At 39.7% G+C, this 21,644-nt stretch overlaps 1 protein-coding gene across 1 annotated transcript in view; it reads right to left on the reverse strand.

Moving 5' to 3' along the window:
- Positions 1-369: 369 nt before the first annotated feature.
- The window catches only part of LOC130545903 (zinc finger protein 271-like), a 90,886-nt gene continuing 69,611 nt past the window's right edge, over positions 370-21,644 (reverse strand). Inside the window, exons 7-10 of the mRNA XM_057320827.1 lie at positions 4,122-4,393; positions 3,098-3,165; positions 2,452-2,642; positions 370-2,135 (exon numbers count right to left, since the gene is read on the reverse strand). Of these exons, the coding sequence (XP_057176810.1) occupies positions 535-2,135; positions 2,452-2,642; positions 3,098-3,165; positions 4,122-4,393 (2,132 nt within the window). The 3' untranslated portion in view covers positions 370-534. The remainder of the gene's footprint in view (positions 2,136-2,451; positions 2,643-3,097; positions 3,166-4,121; positions 4,394-21,644) is intronic.

A 21,644-nucleotide genomic window follows, 5' to 3' on the forward strand; every position in this document is an offset into this window, starting at 1 on the left:
ACAAAGTTAGCTAACATAGCCTATGTGCTAAAAAGTTACCGTTATGTGGAAAATAACTTAACTTTCCCAGTTTCTGATTAGGTGTGCATACATGAGATATTCTTAGACACGCTCCCAAATCATAACCCATACTAACAACAGACAATAGTTTGTTTAATCTTAAATGATATAAGATGTGCCCTGCAAATGTGAACATTTTTGGATGATCTTTCCTGTCCAGTCAGCTCATTTTATTGTGTTTAATTACAGCTGCCGTCTGTATTTTGTCTGTCAATGGCAGCAGGTGTAACATTCAAAAGATGAGACTGGAACTAAATGCAGGTAAAACTGTATGAATCCAAAAAATGCAACACATAATCCAAGACATGATCATGAATCCATGGAACTGTATGCTACAACAAAGTAAAAACCAACAAAAGACAATGAAAACCACTGGGGTATATGTACACAAAATAAAGAGGGGAAAACAAGGAACACCTGAAAACACTAGGACAGGTGTAAACAAAACATCATAATATAATCATAATATAATCTTCAAAATAAAAGAGAGACTTCTGTGTGTTTTCGCTGGTGTCTTTTGAGGTTACTAAACCTGGTAAAACCCTTTCCACATGGTACACAGTGATACGGCTTCACTTCTGTGTGTATACACTGGTGTTCATTAAGAAGTCTTGACCGAGAGAAACTCTTGTCACACTGCGAGCAATGATATGGCTTCTCTCCTGTGTGTATGAGCTGGTGTACACTGAGATTTGTCAAATAAGAGAAACTCTTGTCACACTGTGAGCAGTGATATGGCTTCTCTCCCGTGTGTGTTTGCTGGTGTACACTAAGGTGACCTGACTGAGAGAAACTCTTCCCACACTGTGAGCAGTGATACGGCTTCTCTCCTGTGTGTGTTTGCTGGTGTCTTTTAAGATGACTTGACCTAGAGAAAATCTTCCCACACTGTGAGCAAAGATACATCTTATCTCCTGCGTGTGTTTGTTGGTGTCTACTAATATTAACGAAATGAGAGAAACTTTTACCACACTGTGTGCAGTGATACGGCTTCTCTCCTGTGTGTATACGCTGGTGTACACTGAGATCACCTAACCGAGAGAAACTCTTCCCACACTGTGTGCAGTGATACGGCTTCTCTCCTGTGTGTATACGCTGGTGTACACTGAGATCACCTAACCGAGAGAAACTCTTCCCACACTGTAAGCAGTGATACGGCTTCTCTCCTGTGTGTGTTTGCTGGTGTACACTAAGGTGACCTGACTGAGAGAAACTCTTCCCACACTGTGAGCAGTGATACGGCTTCTCTCCTGTGTGTGTTTGCTGGTGTCTTTTAAGATGACTTGACCTAGAGAAAATCTTCCCACACTGTGAGCAAAGATACATCTTATCTCCTGCGTGTGTTTGTTGGTGTCTACTAATATTAACGAAATGAGAGAAACTTTTACCACACTGTGTGCAGTGATACGGCTTCTCTCCTGTGTGTATACGCTGGTGTACACTGAGATCACCTAACCGAGAGAAACTCTTCCCACACTGTGTGCAGTGATACGGCTTCTCTCCTGTGTGTATGCGCTGGTGTACACTAAGATGACTTGACTGAGCGAAACTCTTCCCACACTGTGTGCAGTGATACGGCTTCTCTCCTGTGTGTCTACGCTGGTGTACACGAAGATCGTAGGGCCGAGAGAAACTCTTCCCACACTGTGAACAGTGATACGGCTTCTCTCCTGTGTGTGTGCGCTGATGTATACTGAGACAACTCAATCGAGAGAAACTCTTTCCACACTGTGTGCAGTGATACGGCTTCTCTCCTGTGTGTATGCGCTTGTGTGCAATAAGATGACTTAACCAAGAGAAACTCTTCCCACAATCTGCACAATGGTGAGTTTTCTCCTTGCCTTCTTCTCTGTGTTTTAGTTCGTTCTGTGTGGCAGAGCAGAGATTTTCAGATGATACATGTTCTGTTTTCAAGGTTGTTTTAGGTACCATGTCCTCATTCTTAATCTCTCCACATTTCAGCAGTTTGTCACACTCCTCATGATGGCATCTTCTCATATGTTTGTGGAGATACGTTTGAGCCGTGTATGACAATGAACACACAGAGCAGGAAAACACTGGACATGATCCGGTCTCTAAAAAAGACAACAAAGAAAATAATTAAATATCAGACATGAAATATTCTAATTACGGATTGCAGAGTTAAACTGTCAATCAACATTACAAGACAAAACATTACATAATAAGGTGTCAATACATTTACAGAAAAAACATATTTAATGAAATTGCTGAGGTTCATAAATCACAATTTTGAATCTCTTCACAATCAGAAAAAAAGGAAAATGTTTTGTCATTTAATTGTGACTGCCTGAATAAATGTGAGGTACCTAAAGATTACCAGAGATATTCTTTCTAAAATAACATTTCACAAACTGAATTATGTTTTCATACCTCTGTCAGAGCATTTAGTGTTCCACAGATGGTCAAAAGTGACGTCAAAATCTCTGGCATACTCCTCTCCATACCAGACTAGCAATTCTTCACCAGTTTTGATTGGCCGGCAACATCGGTACAGAATCGCTCCTTCATACTGAAATGCCACCAGATTTTGTTCCTCTTCACTGCGAGCACAATTTACATATCTGAGAAAAAGACCGACAAAAAAACAAGGCATTAAAAACAAGCTTAGTCTCAAAGTGTCACTAATGAAAGTATCAATATATACTTAGTATATGTATTCTGGTATTATTTGCTCATCATCTTCTCAGCCTTGTGTTATTTCAAACCTCTATGACTTTATTTCTTCAGTAGACAACAAAAGACAGAATGTAGGAACTGACAGCAGTAGTCAACAGATGCTTACATTCACCATGAATCCTTTTTCATACAGTGAACGTGAATTGTGACGAAGCATTTTTAAAATCATGACTACAATCCTACAGCAAACGTCTTTTGTGTTCCACTGAAGAATGTCACATAAATTGAGAACAACATGAAGGTGAGCAAGTGATTAAGATGTTACTTTGAGTAAATCCCTTTAAGAGGTTGCATGCATTCCAGAACCGTCAATATTCTTATGATAATTATAATATCTCACCTCATCCAGTTCGAGTGTGTTTCCCTTCTGGCATCTACATATTCATGCAAGTTGTTACTCTTGTATATCTGCGAGATAAATAAACAATATAAACTAGTGTGCTCTGTTATCCAAAATAAAGTGTGAGAGACCCGTATCTTGACACATTGTTTTATGCTCAATCGTGCTCAATCCAAGTAAGATATTGCCCTGTACATACTTTACTTAGTATATTTACGGATTTGTTTTCAGTCATTCATATTCATTGTCACTTTTTAGTTTGGTCATATGTTGTGTTGCTTATGTTAGCCTACCTCTTGTGTTTATAGAAGGACTTAATGTACTGTATATACATCTTTGGACGTTTTGATTCACGTTGTGGAATGCTAGATTCATTGGATCCCTCTTTATAAGGTTTATTATCTGCACTTATTGGATTTACAAGGAGCGAAGGCTGGCCCGTGTGGTCCAATAACAACAGTCGAGCTACTGTAGCTCAAATTGCTCAAGAAGTTAATGCTGGTTCTGACAGAAAGGTGTCAGAATACACAGTGCATCACAGTTTGTTGCGTAGGGGGGCTGTAAAAGGGGGACCAACACAATATTAGGAAGGTGGTCATGTTGTGGCTGATCGGTGTATACAATTGAATCATCCAATTACAAGTGTTTAGTTCATTTCTTACCTGTTGCATTCCTGATTGTTATATCAATTGCCTCAATCCCCACCATGATTCATTAAAATCAGAATTAAACAACTGAATTTAGATTTATGATGATTTAATGGTCTAATTTCCAATAATTGGGTCAGATATAATGAAATTCCTAATTTATAAGATGCATGGGACTTTTTCCTATACTGTGTTTGTCAAACACCCTCCCTGAAGAATTGTTAAGGTCTCTTCAGACAAAAGGAACAAATTGATCAGACAAGATACTCGTTAATCCATGAATTGCATATCCTTCCTTGCATATTTTTGCAGACTTTTTTGTAGCACCTGGCAATATTTGTTAAACCTGTAAGTGCTTTTTCAGGCAAAAGGCTCACCACAAACGAGTATCCACTGCTGACAGCTTCCTCCTTTTTGCTTGATTCTGCCTCATAAGGGCCAAAATGTGCTCCGATTGGAAGAATCTCACCCTGGTTAAACACCCCGAGTCCTGCATTGGGAATGTCAGATGTCCGAACCTCCAGTCCAGCAGGAAGGGTAAGTCTGGCCCGGTCTGCAGCCCCCACAGGCACAAGGGTGTCAGGAATGAACAATGGAGCACCATGAACGTCACATTCACTGATGAAAAATGACTGACACTCTTCACAATCTGTGTGAATATAAAACAAAAAAATTTAAATAGATTTTAAAACAAAAGTTCTAATGATATTGCGTGTTTTTCTACAGAGAAATGTACAAGTTCATTACAAAATGTTTCAAGTTATTTATGTAAACTGGATTCCTGAGAAGGTAAAGCAACACTGCATCAAGGTGTTGACGCTATAGTAACCTGGGTGCGCTGGTGTCTGAAGCTTATTTACAGGCAGCCAAAAGGTCAGGGGATGTGGAAAGATGGGCAAGGAGATGGACAAAAGGGCTAAGGAATGAACAAACAGGAATGAATCTAGCTTAATAAAAGTGCTATAAAACTACTGTGCTATCTTTATAGCAGTATCTCTCACTAACTGATGTAGTAGAGAAAGGTTTACTACACTGGTATTAGGTTTTAATGGGAAAACGTGAAGAAATGTCCCAAAGTGAGGTCCCCAAGGGGTCCACAGTTGATAGCAAGGGGGTCTGCCTAATAATTTGTAACCCATGCTACAATATTAAATTGCAACTAGAAAATAAAGTTTGAGTACAAACTTTATGTTGGCTTGACAAAGCCTGTCCTGAAGAGTTTGAAAGGTTTTATTGTTAAACTTATCGTTAAACTTTGTTCTCATTGTTCTGATGCAGAGATATAGTGTAGGTCTGGCTAAACGGTTGCTAATGTCATGGCTTTCGGTTGCTATGGGCGTGGCTTTGCAGCTGGCAACTGATAATACTTTGAGCCACAAGTGAAGCGAACCAAACCCCATGTCTCTACAATGTTCTAAAGCAGAGATATTGGTCGTGCTAAACGGTTGCTAAGGTCATGTGTTTGGTTGCTATGGGCGTGGCCTGGTAGCTGGTAATTGATTATACACCAAGCCATAAGTGAAACGAACCAAACCCCATTTCTCTACGATGTTCTGTTGCAGAGATATAGGTATTGCAAAATGGTTGCTAGGCTAGCCTGTTTGGTTGCTATGGGCGTGGGTTAGCATCTGCCAGTTGATGATACTCTAAGCTATGAGTGAAACGAACCAACCCCTGTGTCTCTACGAAGTTCTGATGCAGAGATATAGATATTGCAAAACGGTTGCTAGGCTAGCTTGTTTGGTTGCTATGGGCGTGGCTTAGAAGGCAATTGATGATGCTTCAAGTCCGAAGTGAAACAAACCAACCCCCATGTCTCTACGATGTTCTGATGCATAGTTATAGATATTGCAAAACGGTTGCTAGGCTAAGCTGTTTGGTTGCTATGGGCGTGGCTTAGTATCAATGTTAGCATGATTAGCATGTTACTAGAATGATTATAACGACACATGGGCGTGGCTTGGAATCTGCAATTGATAATACTCTAAGCTATGAGTGAAACGAACCAACCCCTGTGTCTCTATGATGTTCTAATGCAGAGATATAGGTGTTGCGCTAAATGGTTGCTAGGCTAAGCTGTTTGGTTGCTATGGGCGTGGCTTGGCATCTGCAATTGATAATACTCTAAGCTATGAGTGAAACGAACCAACCCCTGTGTCTCTATGATGCTCTGATGCAGAGATATAGGTGTTGCGCTAAATGGTTGCTAGGCTAAGCTGTTTGGTTGCTATGGGCGTGGCTTGGCATCTGCAATTGATAATACTCTAAGCTATGAGTGAAACGAACCAACCCCTGTGTCTCTATGATGCTCTGATGCAGAGATATAGGTGTAGCTAAATGGTTGCTAGGCTAAGCTGTTTGGTTGCTATGGGCGTGGCTTGGCATCTGCAATTGATAATACCCTAAGCTATGAGTGAAACGAACCAAGCCCCATGTCTATACGATGTTCTTATGCAGAGATATAGGTTTTGCTAAACGGTTGCAAGGCTAACCTGTTTGGTTGCTATGGGCATGGCTTGGTATATGCCAATTGATGATGCTCTAAGCTATGAGTGAAACGAACCAACTCCCGTGTCCCTACGATGTTCTGATGAAGAGATATAGATTTTGCTAAATGGTTGCTAGGCTAACCTGTTTGGTTGCTATGGGCGTGGCTTAGCATCTGCCATTTGATGATACTCTAAGCTATGAGTGAAACGAACCAACCCCCGTGTCTCTACGATGTTCTGATGCAGAGATATAGGTTTTGCTAAACGGTTGCTAGGCTAACCTGTTTGGTTGCTATGGGCGTGGCTTGGTATATGCCATTGATGATGCTCTAAGCTATGAGTGAAACGAACCAACTCCCATGTGTCTACGATGTTCTTGCAGAAATATAGGTTTTGCAAAACGGTTGCTAGGCTAACCTGTTTGGTTGCTATGGGCATGGCTTGGTATATTCCATTTATGATGCTCTAAGCTATGAGTGAAATGAACCAACTCCTGTGTCTCTACAATGTTCTAATAAAGAGATATAGGTTTTGCTAAACGGTTGCTAGGCTAACCTGTTTGGTTGCTATGGGCGTGGCTTAGCATCTTCCAATTGATAATGCTCCAAGCCACAAGTAAAACGAACCAACCCCCCATGTCTCTACGATGTCCTGATGCAGAGATATATGTTTTGCTAAACGGTTGCTAGGCTAACCTGTTTGGTTGCTACGGGCGTGGTTTAGTAGAAACCAATTGATGATGCTTCAAGTCCCAAGTGAAACAAACCAACCCCCATGTCTCTACGATTTTCTGATGTAGAGTTATAGGTCTTGTTAAATGGTTGCTAAGTTAACATGTTTTGTTGCTATGTGCGTGGCTTCGTAGCTTAATGAAGTTTCAGGGATACTGATTGGTACTGAGTAAAATGAGCCCACCCCCTTGTCTCTAAGTGGTTGTACTGCGAAGTTATTCAACATGGGACAGTTATGACACCTTATATGGGCATGTTTCCTGTCCCATTATAAGTCAATGGGGAATTTGGGGGGGCTCTTACGCCCCAGGGGTGCAACTTACACCCCATTGTGAGGTAAGTTCTTACAGAGCCTGCCAGCTTCTTCAAACGTGATAACTCGCAAGTTTCTACGACATCCTCACTTTGAGTTATGAGCCCTCAAAGTTTGTCGCAATGTTAAGTCTATGGGAAATTAGGTGGTTTTGAGAGTCCTGTTTTCGAAAACCACAACCCGGACAGTTAGAAAAGATACAGCAACTCAAGTCAGACCAGACTGAAGGTTTGTGGAAAGTTTGGTGGATGTAGCTTGAAAGCTCTAGGAGGAGTAGCAGTCAGAAATTTGGTGGATCAGAAGAATAATAATAAGCTTAGATACAAGATCAGTATGTTGGCTCTGTCAAGCCAACATACTGAGCACAATTTAATTTTGAGATACAGGGAAAAAATGTCGATTTTGGTCGAATATGAGGTTTTCATAAATGGTTCACTAAGCCCTCATCTAGCGATCCCAATGCCTCAAATTTGTATTTGTACATTTGCATTGATTTAAAAAGTGTGCATTGGATACAAGTTCCCATTTGTATTGCAATGCAACGTTTCTAACATATCTGCATCGGTAAAAATTAACTTGTTTATATATAATTATTAGCAGATGCACTATACTTAATTTTTTTATGTGGAGGTTGGAAGGCATCAAGGCACGTCCTGAGATAACTTCATCTGATCGATTTTGAAGGCACCATAGATGTATCATTTAGCTGTAGCTACAAGCAGCTGTCCGCTGCGGTACCGCTAGCAGAACAGCGAGTGAGCAAGCAATTAAAACTTTTTTCACTCCCCGCTGGCTAACAGCTCTGCTCCTTTCAAGGCAATAAACGATGCGTTTTAAATTTGTAAAGATATCTAGCATTAAAAGAAAGATTTAGCATGCTTCTAATACCTCCTCTACGTCAAAATGTGGCGAAAATATATTTGTGAAAGTGCCATGCGTTTTTGCTGTCTGTCTTATTCATGTTGGTTCAAAGCAAACAATCTGTCCCTGCTAAAAAACAACAATATAAACACTCAGAAACAGAAATTCAAATGGTTTCCATTTAAATACCATTATGAACTATTCGCCGTTTAAATTAAAACTCTCAAAATTATAACAGATGTGGTCTCTGGATGTCTGGTCTCACACGGATATGGATTCACATGCTGTTCGTGTTACCTACCTGTTGGATCTGTTTAAAGTACTTCACTGTTTTAGAGCCTTGCACGGGCCAACAAATCCAGCCCTAACCCAGCCCCAGCCCAACAACTTCTGCAATTTTTCAGCCCAAACCCGACCCAACCCGAGACCAACATCAATATCACTTTAAGCTCTCTCTGATGCGTGCTGTCTCTGCTATACTCAAACACACACGCTACTAAGAGGTAAACTTTTATTATAGGCCTTGAACATAACGATCACCACCAACAAACATGCCCACAAATATCAACACTGACCATTACAGAGAAGCATAACCATTGCATGCAGTAGAGAATATAGCCAAGCTACGTCATCCAGGAGCAAATAAGTAAATACAGATTTATGGCCAACCTTCCTTTGATGTTAAGTAACTGAAGAACTATGTTTTAAAGAACGTTTCACCAACTGGCTAGCGTTAAATAGTAATACAAAAATAAATAAATCCATTGAACTGTAGGCATATACAATATGGTGGTCATCATTCACTGTTTATCTGTGGGCGTTGTGAAGAAAAAGAATAGCATCCACTGTTGAAGGCTTGTTCGACCACTGCTGAAGGGTCTTCTCATGTTGACTCCTCCAACCCAACAAAACTCGATCATCATATTCCTTGCTGGGAGCAAGGTTTAGGTATATGTTGACCTCATCTGTGTCATCACCTGGGGCAACTTGATTCTCCCACTCAAATTCTAAGTCTGACAAGGCTCTCTTTTTAGCTGCCAGTGTCAGAGTATCTGACATAACCTGGACTTTGTAGAAGGGGTGGAGAAAATCGACAAAAAATTCCAGAACATCTGGCGACACATTCATTCTTTGGGTCACTCCACGACTCTCCAGATTTTCACGTAGGTCAGCATACAGGTCCTTGATAGACTTGAGTGTGAGAAATACAGTGCTGTGACGTGTTTCTCCCATCTGCACAATGGGTCTCATTCACTAAGCATGTGTACGCACAAAACCTGCGTACAAACGCTTTCACGAACAAATCATGATTCACAAAATCTTTCATATTAAAATATATTCTAAATATAAGAGAAAAGATAGGAACAGTTGAAATCACACCAAATCACCAGTCTCTTTCTTTCCTTCTCTCTCTCTCGAAGACAAAATGCATGTTTCATCTTGGGAAAATAGTTATACATTTTAAATTTTATATATATATAAAATTACGCGTAGATGTATATTTAATTGTAAAATTATTTTATCATATACAGTTAAAGAATAAAAGCTGCATTAGACTATAGCTCGAAATTACTAAACTCGTGCATGTGGCCGCTCATTTAGAATACTCCAAATTCACTAACATTAGGACGAGGTTAAGAACAAATTCATGTACACATGCACGTGTTGTGAATTAGGCGGAAAGTTTTCGTGGGAGGTTCAAATGTGCGTATAAATATGAAAAATCTAAGCAATTATTATTGAATGAGACCCACTGTTCTTGGATAACTGACTTGCCAAACCGCTTTGTTTCATGAACCGGACTACTTTCTTCACAGCAAGCAATGTTCCACCAACCTCTGTGACTGTTACTGACAGCTCGGTGATGTCCAATGCATGTCGGAGGACTGTGTTGTAGATGTGGTCCTGACAGTCCAAGCGCCGGTAAGGTCGTAATGCAGGAAAGATTTTCGAACCTTGGTCTTTTACCTACACCAACCACCTTACTCATTAAAGAGGGATCAAACTTGAGATCTGACACAAGCTTCTTCTGCAATTCCCTGGTACGTCACTGTAAAAAAAATCGGTCAATATTCTGCCCTGGCAGTGATGTTCCGAACCAAAGCGTTGACAGATAGTTAACAGAAATAAAGTTCCATCACACGTTCTTCTTAGCTTGTGCAATGCACACTTTACTTGACTTATTGTAAATCTAAAAGAGAAAACGCAAAGTACAAATTACATAATGATTTCTAAAATATATCAAATCAACAGTACATTCTGTTGTATATTACAACTTTCACATTTATAAACATTCGCCGACACAATTCAACAGCTAAATAAACAATGAAAGTGCATTAATGACATGCTTATATATGGAAACAATAGCACAACTCCGTAAACATTTTAGCATTTAGATCCCGATGGATTTTAAGACATAACATCAATTTTCATCAACCATTAATCATGAAATTAACTCAACAGAATGATTGCAGATGTTATCAGAATAAAATTTGTGACTTACGGTCGTATCTACCACAAGGATTCAAACAAACAACAACGCGACTCTGAATGCCGATCGCCAGCTCTTTCTATCACCTTAAACTTCTGGTGACGTTCTAGAGAACAGTGTTATAAAAAAATTTGCCACTAGGTGTGACAAATGTACTTCTTAAACAAATGAATATTACCTTATAATGAGAAATATACACTGCACGTTACAGTCAATGACAGAATTTTCGGTTAACGCGACCTCTGATCCCAACATTAAATGTACCTGTAGCGAGGAAGGCGGGACGAGAGCCATGGGGTAGGAAGGCGGGGCCGGTGGCATGACTGATAATGAGTATCAGCTGTACGCGCACCGGTCCCGCATGCCTCACGGGGGAGATCGGGAGCATAAGAGGACGAGCGACAGGACTGCCGAGGAGAGAGGACCGGGCCCGGATCATGTAATGTTTGCTTTATGTTTGTGTGGCCGGCAGTTGATAACTGTCTGTTTGTGCTAGCAGAGCTGGCCATAGCGCAGCCATGCTCGACATGTCATTGTAGATGAGACTTTCCTGTCATGTGCAATGATATGTTTGCAGATTCTGCACTACACATGACCAATTGGCTTATTGTTTGTCTTGGTAATCAAATCAAAACTCTTCCAAAATGCAGCTTTTCCTGAAGCATTGGGAATTTAAAGTAACTCCTCACGCTCCAACTTTTCCCTGATTATCTGCATGGTCAACTGTCACCTGTTACTGTATGCTAATGTGAGCATATATGCCTTGCGTAGGCGTTGTATAATATTTATAATATAATCAATATAACAATATTTCATAAAGTAGCCTGTGTACTCTGCGATTATATGGGCACAATAAAAGGAGAGAAACTAAATGAGCCCGAGTATGACCAGAGCCCGATCCGTTAAAAAAAGAAAAGCCCAAGCCCGGCCCGAATGGACTCAGCAGTTCAACAGCGTTTCATGGATTCTGACTTCTTTACAATGTTAAACGTGTTGTCTTCTCATGCTTGACATGGTCAACTTGTCAAAAAAACGAGTTGGACGTACAATGTATTATTTCTGTGCTCGATGCACCCCCCACCCCCCAACGTTCGTATAGGTTTTTTCGAACATGAAATTCCCTTATGTAACAACTTTTCTTTTTCACAAAAACAAACTATTATAATTACCCAATTCTGACTGGCAACTTTGGAAATATTACTTCAAATGCTAATTAGTTTAACAGTCACCTAAACAGTATTAAAGGGGTCATATGGCATGAATACGTGTTTTTCTGTGTCTTTGGTGTGTTATAAGTTGCCCATGCATGTATTAGACATGTAAAATTGCAAAAATGAAAGTGTCGGAACAAAAGATGCATTCTATCTAAAAGCGATTGCTCACCCAGACCTGCCTGCAACACCTCGTGTAACCAATCTAAAAAATCTACGTCAGTTCGTGGTATGATTTGACTAAGACCGCCCAAATGTATACGCAAGTAAGGTGGGCGTACCTGTCAGTACAATTGCTTGGGAACCTGATGTTCCAAATATGGTAAGAGGTGTTACATATCCGTCACATGCTTGCAGTATTCCAGCAATCACTACGCACTGGTTAACTGGCCAATCATAGCATACCTCGCTTTTCAGAGCGATGAGCTTTGTTAAAAATCTACGCGTTTCAGAGAGGCGGGGCAAAGAGGAGATACAAACATGCACGGTATGTGGAAAATACAGCATTTTTTTACCTTAAATTGTGTATACACCTTGCATTACATCTAAACGATAATATTCGTTTTAGCCATGTCATATGACCCTTTAATAAAGTAGGTTGATGGTTTGTGTGGTGTAATGTCTTATGCTAATGTCAAATAAGATGGCATTAACAAATAACACCCATTCATATGTTCATATTAGGCCTACTTTTAATTTGATTGTAATCAGCAAGAATCAGCATCGAACACAAAAAGTGAAGAATACTGCAGCCTCAAGAGACTTCTATACACAGATATTACATGGCGCATCTACGTCATTCATACAGCGATTGTCCACATTAATCCGCATGTAATAAAGGTATTTGCAAATGCTGCATGTTGCGGTTTTAGTTAATTTACATGTATGCTTTAACGTAAAAAACCCACAATGGGGCAAACACTAACAGGGCTAAAACTAAACACTTCCCGGGGGGGAGCAAAACAAAAGATGTCTAAACGGCAAGACAGGAACTGGGGAACAAGAAGGCATAAATCCACACCAACTGTAGCGAACCGACATGGGACAGAGAGAACAGGGGCTTGATATAGGGGAACGCTAACGAGGGATAATTACATGGTGAAGGTGACGGCAGGTGACAGGTATAATACACTAAGGGAGAGATGACAGGGAAACAAGGGGGCAGGGTCAAAGCACGCGACAGGAGTACACGTGGCGCAAAGTCACAACAAAGGCCACGTGTCTCCACACATAATATAACAAGCACAAAAGACATGGTACTGTCACGACTCTGTCCACAGAAGGTTTTTATTAATGTTCACGCAATTATACACAATTAGACACAATTCAAATTAAAATGTAAAGTTGGATTTTCATTTGATTTTCTCTTTTATTTCAAGTCATGGAAGTCATTTATTTTAAGTCATGGAAATGACATGTTAATCAGTGGGTGTGGATGAGCGGCTGCATTACTCGGAACGCCCACAAAAACGTCATATCGTTAATTCGAACGAACGTGTGTAGACCTTGTCAGGCGCTTGGCCTTAGCTCTTTGTAATGATCACGATGACTGTGCCTGGTGCAATACCGAAAAGTTGTAGTGTGGTGTTCTGCATCTCTGATAAGTTAACAGACGTCTGAACAGACGAACAAACTAAAGCATTGGAGAGCCCGTATCTCTAGCATGCCTTAAACATGCTCCGCCGCTGACCTGCGCGCACCTGTACATTACCATCCGCACCCGAGCATGCTATCATCATCATTACATTGTGACTGCTTTTAAGAAAACATAAACAAAGCGATCTTTCTCAGCACAATAGAATCCATCGTAATGTTCGGTTTGAGGTTGATAAGGTGTGTTTAACCTTAATAAAAAACCTCCCCCACTTAATAAAACAGTTCCCCACTTAATAAAAAATAACACCACTTGCTTTTAGTTTTTTGAGTACCAAAACAGCTGTGTTTGGCACACTATTTTTCACAGACTCTCTGGATACATAAAGATACCTTGCAAAATTATGTTCTGAATGAAGTGGTCGCTCTGCATTTATAACAAGCGTGTGCATGACGTAGAGACAAGGAAAGGATCCTGTTGGCCGGCTGTATGATGACTACACGCACATCCCCAAACCTGCACCCGCCAATCCCGTCACAAATTAAAACAATCAAATTTATGCGGGTGATCCCAGCGAGGTAAAAACAATACAGAAATCCGTATTTATACTGAAAAATCACATCCCTGCTTACTGGACAATTCTCCCGGAAAAGCACGCCAACGCATTATCCACCAAGAGCTAGAGAAAGAGGCTTTGTTCGCGAAGTTCAACTGTTTGTTTGTTTGTTTTATAAATGTGATCAAACTAAAGACTCTACGAAGATGCAAAGTGTGCGATACTACTCTCTGTCCTCTCAAACCTTCATGACTTTCTTTCGTCCTCAGAACAAAAAAAGACGATATTTTGAACAAACTTTGAATAGGGTGAGTTAACTTGTCAGCGCAAATAGCCCTGTGGTTAGTGCGCTGACATAATAGTGCCCATGCACTTGCGACCCGACCTGAGTTCAATTCCCGTCTCGAGTGTCTTTTGACGGTCCTACTCCCTGTCTTTATCTAATGCTTTACTGTCTGTTCTCCACTGTCCTTTCCAATTAAAGGCTAACACCTCTAAAATATATCTTAAAATTTTTTTTGAGGGTTCCTTGGAAAATTGTCACCATTAAGGGGTCACTGGCACCAAACATTTTGAGAACTCCCTGATGTAGTTTGGATTGTGATGTTTCAACTTTTTATAATTTATGATACTAATTATCTTAAGGCCAGCAGCACTATTTTTTGTAGTGAGGACAATGGTGACGCATAATACAACAAACAAAAGATTTGTAATATTTGTCTCACAGAGAAAGTCTTGTTTATGCTCGTCCTCCTCCATGTTGGCGACACGTGGTGCAGATTGTAGCTGTTCACCTGCACTGACTGTATCTTCACTCGCCCTCTTTCTGCTGCTCCTTTAACACACAAGTCACGAATACAAGGCCAAGTTTACTAAAGTGGGTAAAGTGTCATTCACATAGTAACTGTATTTTAAACTTTGATTTAAAAAAGGCTCAACAAACCAAAGGCCCAGAATACAAATACAACTTTGATTTTAAATAATAAATGTATTAGTAAAATGAACATCAGATTAACAATTAATAAATAATGTAAAAATATACCTCATTGTCTAATCTTGTTCAATTTAACTTTAAATAAAATGTAAAAAATTTAGGGCCTTATTGTTATGGAAGTTTTTTCCCCGTGGTATCGAAAATGGTATCGAATATCGATTTTTTTTAGGTATTGTATCGAAGTTAGAAATTCCAGTATCGTGACAACACTATTACAATGTTTTTTTAAGTTGTTTACAATCAAGCCATCAATGTCCATGTTCTTGTACCCAAACAGTCAGTAACAGTGACAGATGCTTAAATTCTGTATTGTACTCGTTGATAAATCGCCTGAGTTTCAGCCAACTGAATGTTTAGCTTATCTGCCGTGCACACACTGTACAAAATAGATGCGAGAAAACAACATTTTCCAACTGAATGAAAGCTGTGCACAGCGGTCTGAAATTAGCTAAATATAGTGCCAAAGTCACTAAATCGTCACCGGTATGTGCACGACTGTGTGTGACACGGGACCTGAATGGCAAGGATCGGTGGCTAATTGTGGCCGGTGATGTTAACATTATGCCAGGTCGCCACAAATAAAACAATGCATGGGAAACGGCTTTGGCGTGTTAGTTGCAGTGTGTGATGCACTAACAAGCTATTGTAAACAAGCTAACGTTAACTAGCTAAGTAACGTTTTAATCGCTAACATAGCAGATTCATGGAAAAATACATTGGTAATCAGCATTTTTTGCCACAACTTATTTATTAATGAAGCATCAACTACATTAAAGGTGTTTTGTATGATCTATTAACAGAAATGCAATATAACGTACAAAAATGTGTCTTTAGATGTGTATAAAAACCTTACGTAATGTAAAGTTATGTTTTTATTACCTTAGAATAAACCAGTTGTATCTACATAGGGAGCGGGCCTATCTACATGGAATTTGTTATGTTGCGCAGCCATGTTTTGTACAGTAAGCTCTAACGGACAAACAGCTCTACAGAGCGCGTTTCGTATATGTTGGTCTTCTTCGTGTGTTTTTTTAGACGCAGCTTGCGTCATCACTGAGTTGAAGACGCACAAAGTAGTAAGTCGTAGTACGGAGAGAAGGACGAGTAGTCGTCGTCTAGCTGAAGCAATTGATTGTTCTGTCTTAGAAGTTTTGATAAAATGGAGGACCATGCGTATTGTGCACAAGCGCCGACAGAGCGTGAATCTCCGTCGTCAAAGAAGCGCAAACGTGATGCTGCCAGACGAATTAGAGACAAACGGCTGCAGAAATCCAGGATAAACATCGGTGTATCTATTACCAGATGGAAGGCACTGTTGAAAGACAAATGTTTTCAAGGCGACGCCGAAGTTGCCTGTTTTCTGCTAGACTGGTAAGATAATTCAACATTTTCAATGTTTACCAAACAACTGTTTTGTTGAAACGGTAACGTTAGGGAGGGGTGAGCAAATGACTCAGAGATTCGTTGCAAAACTATAATACAACGCTAGTGGCCGCTGATTTTCAAGAACTGCGCCTTTAAAGAGAATCACTTCATTTAAAATGAATAAAATAGCCTACTTACTGGAGTTCAACAACCACTGATGTAGCTCAGATATTAGCTTTGCTGAGCTTCATTTCGCTGCGGTGTAGACATGCCGGGAAGACAGAGAATGTCACAAATAGGGCTGCAACAACTAATCGATAAAATCGATAATAATCAATAATGAAAATAGTTGTCAACGAATTTCATTATCGATTAGTTGGCCTGTGACTTTACTTGAAAGCTGCGCTTTATAAATCAGGCGCGTCTTCTTCCTTTTTTAAATGACCGTTTTAGACGTGTCTCTCTGTGCAGCGTGAGCAGCGCAGTTTTAGGCCCGATACACATTTCGCGTCTTTCCCGTGCATATTTGTTATTTTAAATGCAGGCGCGCGGAAATAGGTGGCACGATGCGTTCTTTTTTTAAGTGCTTCGGTGCCTGAAAGCCACAAGTGCACCGCAGGTCATGTGACAAGAACCAACCAGCCAATATAGACAAGCTGGAGACACAAAATGGAGACACAGATGAACATAGCATAACTAAATCTAGTTGCAGATTTATTGCAAGGTATTTTCAGTGCATATAATCCAGGGTTCGACATTAACGCTTGTCCGCTTGTCCGGGACAAGTGAATGTTTTGTATGGGCAAGTGAGAGAGAATTTTACTTGCCCGACCAGACAAGTAACTTGAAAAAAAGAACAGTGCGACATATATGTAGAATAATAAGAATATGTGCATTAGACAGAGCTGCGTGTTTGTCGTGGTTGTGCTTGTTTGCGTGTGACAATAATCAATGCGCACCGCACTGAGTCCATGCAGACGCGGAATCCTGTTATTTAAATGTCACCTGGCTGTTCTGCGTGTCTGAGTGAATTATGTGCACAGTTTAACATACAACACGAGTGATGGTCGAGTATATATCTGTGTCTGCACTGTATGAGGACATGAACACACGAACTTCATCTCCAGAGTTGCTCTGAGAGTTTATTTTAGGAGCGTTTTAGTGTTTGAGTGAAGCTATCTGCAAACAAGCGTCTTCCCAAAGACCCGTCAAAATAAAAGTCCCGTTAAATTGAACACTCAGACAAAAAATACTGTGGTGTACTATAGCAAATTGAAGTGCCCTTGTAGTAAATTGATAAACACTGTATACTATAGTAAAGTTCAAACACAATATAGTAGGAATTTTACTGCAGTTTACTATAGTAAATACTATAGTAACCTACAGTAATTTATGTGGACAAATATACCACTATTGTATAGTAAAAAAGGAAAAACACAGAACTTAAAAATATTAAAACAAATTTAGGTAATCTAAAAATGATATGGCCCTAATTTATCCGTCTGTATGTAACATTAATGTCTTTTGTCAGTTATCTGCTTGTTCATGTTGAACTACACTTGCACATTTCTGCCTGTGCTACCAAACTTTAAACCTCTCTAGCACCAGTGCTATGTGCAAAATAGTTAACCTACAGCCTTAACACTAATAATAATTACTGCTTGCCTTTGGTTTATAGCAGTCACGGAGAGTAGGCCTATAACCAAATTCAGGCGGCCAAAGCGGACACTAGTTAAAATGCTTAGAAGCAAACTTGACCAATCTAAATCCGAAACAATTATATTGATTATATTATATTTTAAATGAAATATCATTTTTTTATCTTTGGACAAGTAATTTTTGTACTCGGACAAGTGAATGTCAAATTTACTTGTCCGAAGGACAACCACATGACAATGGTTAATGTCAAGCCCTGTAATCCATATCCTTTGTTTATACCTCCTCGTCTCAATGGCTATCGTGGCCAATGGTTGTTTAGCGACGACAGACGCCAGGAGAGCACAAAGTCCAGGAGCTTTGGAAAAAAAGGATAACGCAGTGCAGCTCGCGTTTTCCGCGCGGTTTTAGACGCGAAATGTGAATCGGGTAAACTGTGCATTTCATTTACGCAGACACGCAGAACAGCCCGATGACATGTGTAAATAACAGGATTCGGCATCCACTAGTGCGCATCTAGTTTGATGGACTCAATGCTGCCGGAAAACAAGTTTCACTAGCAAACTAGACTAAAACTAAGTAAAATAGCAGTTCACCATTTCAATAAGCTATCACTTATTTATCAGCATGAGAAATACATGCGAGCATGTGAATGCGTGAGACTTGAGAGCCCTGTAACATGAACAGAGTTTAGCGAGCTGTGCGTTAGTAATAATGGTCCATGGGGAAACGCAGTGCTCCGTGTGTACTGTAGTTAAATGGATTAAACAAAACTTCGAGGCAACAATTTGCCTCAATGATTTTTTGTATTCGAATTACCCGAGTAACTCAAGGAATCGTTTCAGCCCTAGTTAATATTTTAATAAAGTTTAACTTTAGGCAAGCCGAGGTGAAACTTGCGCAATAATGCTCGTCGTGTGAGCACTTTTAACATGATGCGCTGCTACCTCCCATTTTGGGAGACGCGTGTGGAGTCACCAGAGCCTCACAAAGACAAAGACAAGTGCAAAGACAACTGCCCGAATAAACAAACCTAAAGACAGAGTGGCAACACAGTAACAATGCGCATCTAATAGAGAGTGAAGAGTGATGAAGACCTACAGTACAGACCCCATGAACACCAGTTTATAACACCAGTCATATAGGCCTACATGTATTCTCATTGTTTGTGCATATATTCAGACTTCATTGTCATACATGTTGTCTATCTTCCTACTGTATACATATTAGTTTATATTTATCTTCTGGCTATAGCCTATCATAATAAATCTGATTATCAGAACTTAATTTGATATCTTTAGAACATTTTCATAACTTGCCTACATTATAACTATGGTGAGCATTTACAGTAAATGAACTGTAATAAATAAATAAATTAAATCAATCTAAGAAAAATTAGGTATAAGATGTAGAATTATAATAGGAAATTGTTACCGTGAAATATATTGTTACCGTGAAATAAAATTACTCATTCCGTGAAATTGATTTTTGGTCATTCCGCCCACCCCTAGAAGATATATAATTATAAAAATACCAATGTTTCGCTTTACTTACTGATTGCTATCAGCATGTTACGAGACTTCCAACCAGCATGACAAAAATGTTTCTGGACAGGATTGCCTTCTCAGCCTTTATGTACACTTTTTGAGTATCTGTATTATTTTTTCTGGATACTTTTTACTGTACTTCACTACATTTCAATTACAAATATCTCACGCCCCCTCCCTCCCACATTTGGGAGAGACTATTGTCGGCTCTTTCTAATATGACACATCTGAATAAACTCCACAACATTTTGGGAGAAGGCAAATGAGTTCAGTTGTGTACACCTTTTCCCATCTCTGATTTATTTATTATAAGCAAAAGATCTAATTAAACTTTTTATACGATTAATCTGAAAAATAATCGTCAAACTAATCGATTATCAAAATAATCGTTAGTTGCAGCCCTAGTCACAGCGTGTTGAGCGTGATTGTCGCGCGTCTACATTTAAAACAAAGAACTTGAGCTTGAGCAAGGCTGCTCTCACAATTCGATTCAATTATGATTATTATGTCAACGGTTCGATTCGATTCAATATCCCAATGCATTGCATTATCAATTTTAAACATCAGTGTACAAGTCTCCCTACACTTTGCAAACATGTACAACTTGCAGTGAACTGTTCATCTGGTAGACTACACTCCAAAGAATGAAAGAGGAGAATATACTAAATATACTTAGGAAATATATATACAAATGAAAATAACAATAACAATGTATTTACATACTACATTTAAAGATTGTTCTCTTGTTATAAATAAGAGGTTTAAATGAGAGAGAGAGAGAGAGAGAGAGAGAGAGAGAGAGAGAGAGAGAGAGAGAGAGAGAGAGAGAGAGAGAGAGAGAGAGAGAGAGAGAGAGAGNCTGATGTTTAAAATTGATAATGCAATGCATTGGGATATTGAATCGAATCGAACCGTTGACATAATAATCATAATTGAATCGAATTGTGAGAGCAGCCTTGCTCAAGCTCAAGTTCTTTGTTTTAAATGTAGACGCGCGACAATCACGCTCAACACGCTGTGTACAAGTCTCCCTACACTTTGCAAACATGTACAACTTGCAGTGAACTGTTCATCTGGTAGACTACACTCCAAAGAATGAAAGAGGAGAATATACAAAATATACTTAGGAAATATATATACAAAGGAAAATAACAATGTATTTACATACTAAATTTAAAGATTGTTCTCGTTATAAATAAGAGGTTGAAATGAGAGAGAGAGAGAGAGAGAGAGAGAGAGAGAGAGAGAGACAGACAGAAATGCATGCTCCCCTGGTCGTTGTTTAGGTACATTAAACCTCTTAAGCGGTTTAGACAGTCATCCAAATCGGCTCCTCTCGAACGCATATTCAGGTTTACACACAACATAGACATTTTGAGTTTGTGATTCCTATGTAGAAAAACTTCCCTCCAGCTGCACTTCGCAAGTGATCAAAACCACGTGATCGCAAGCAACATTCTATTTTTGAGTCGCAAATGATAGTAAAATGCTCTCACTGTCGAGCACATACCTGTATTATTACCAGCGGTGCTCGGGGTGCTCTGTCACATATTACACATATACGTTAAGAAAGATCTATAAGTATGTATGTATAACCGCGTTAACGGGCATTCATCCCCGCCGTGCTACAACGGTAAGATTCACCCACTAAAAAACCTTGTAAAAACTCCATCTAACACATTGCTAACTGGACCTGATATCAAGCCATGATATGAAATAATTTCTCACATTTGATCAGTTCAACATGAAATAAACAATTAGAAACGATCATTTTACAAGAACAAAAAAGCTGAGGTAAATCAGTCTCACCTCTCCTCTCTGATGCTTCAGTAGACTGATCATCATAATAAACCCCGCCCGAGGAAGTGACGTCAGTCGACGGGACGTAAACTAAGGCTGAATCCGAAATCGCATACTGCCATACTATATAGTAGGCGAACGAATAGTATGTCCGAAACCTCGGTCTTCATAAAACAGTAGGCGAGAATTTCCCGGCTGGTGCACTATTTCTCGCGAGATTTGGACGTGCGTATACTACTGTTGCGTCCGAATACGCCTACTTACCTACTATATAGTATGAGAAAACAGAGTA

This window comes from Triplophysa rosa, linkage group LG22 (assembly GCF_024868665.1).
Source record: "Triplophysa rosa linkage group LG22, Trosa_1v2, whole genome shotgun sequence".
Classification (NCBI taxonomy): Eukaryota; Metazoa; Chordata; class Actinopteri; order Cypriniformes; family Nemacheilidae; genus Triplophysa; species Triplophysa rosa.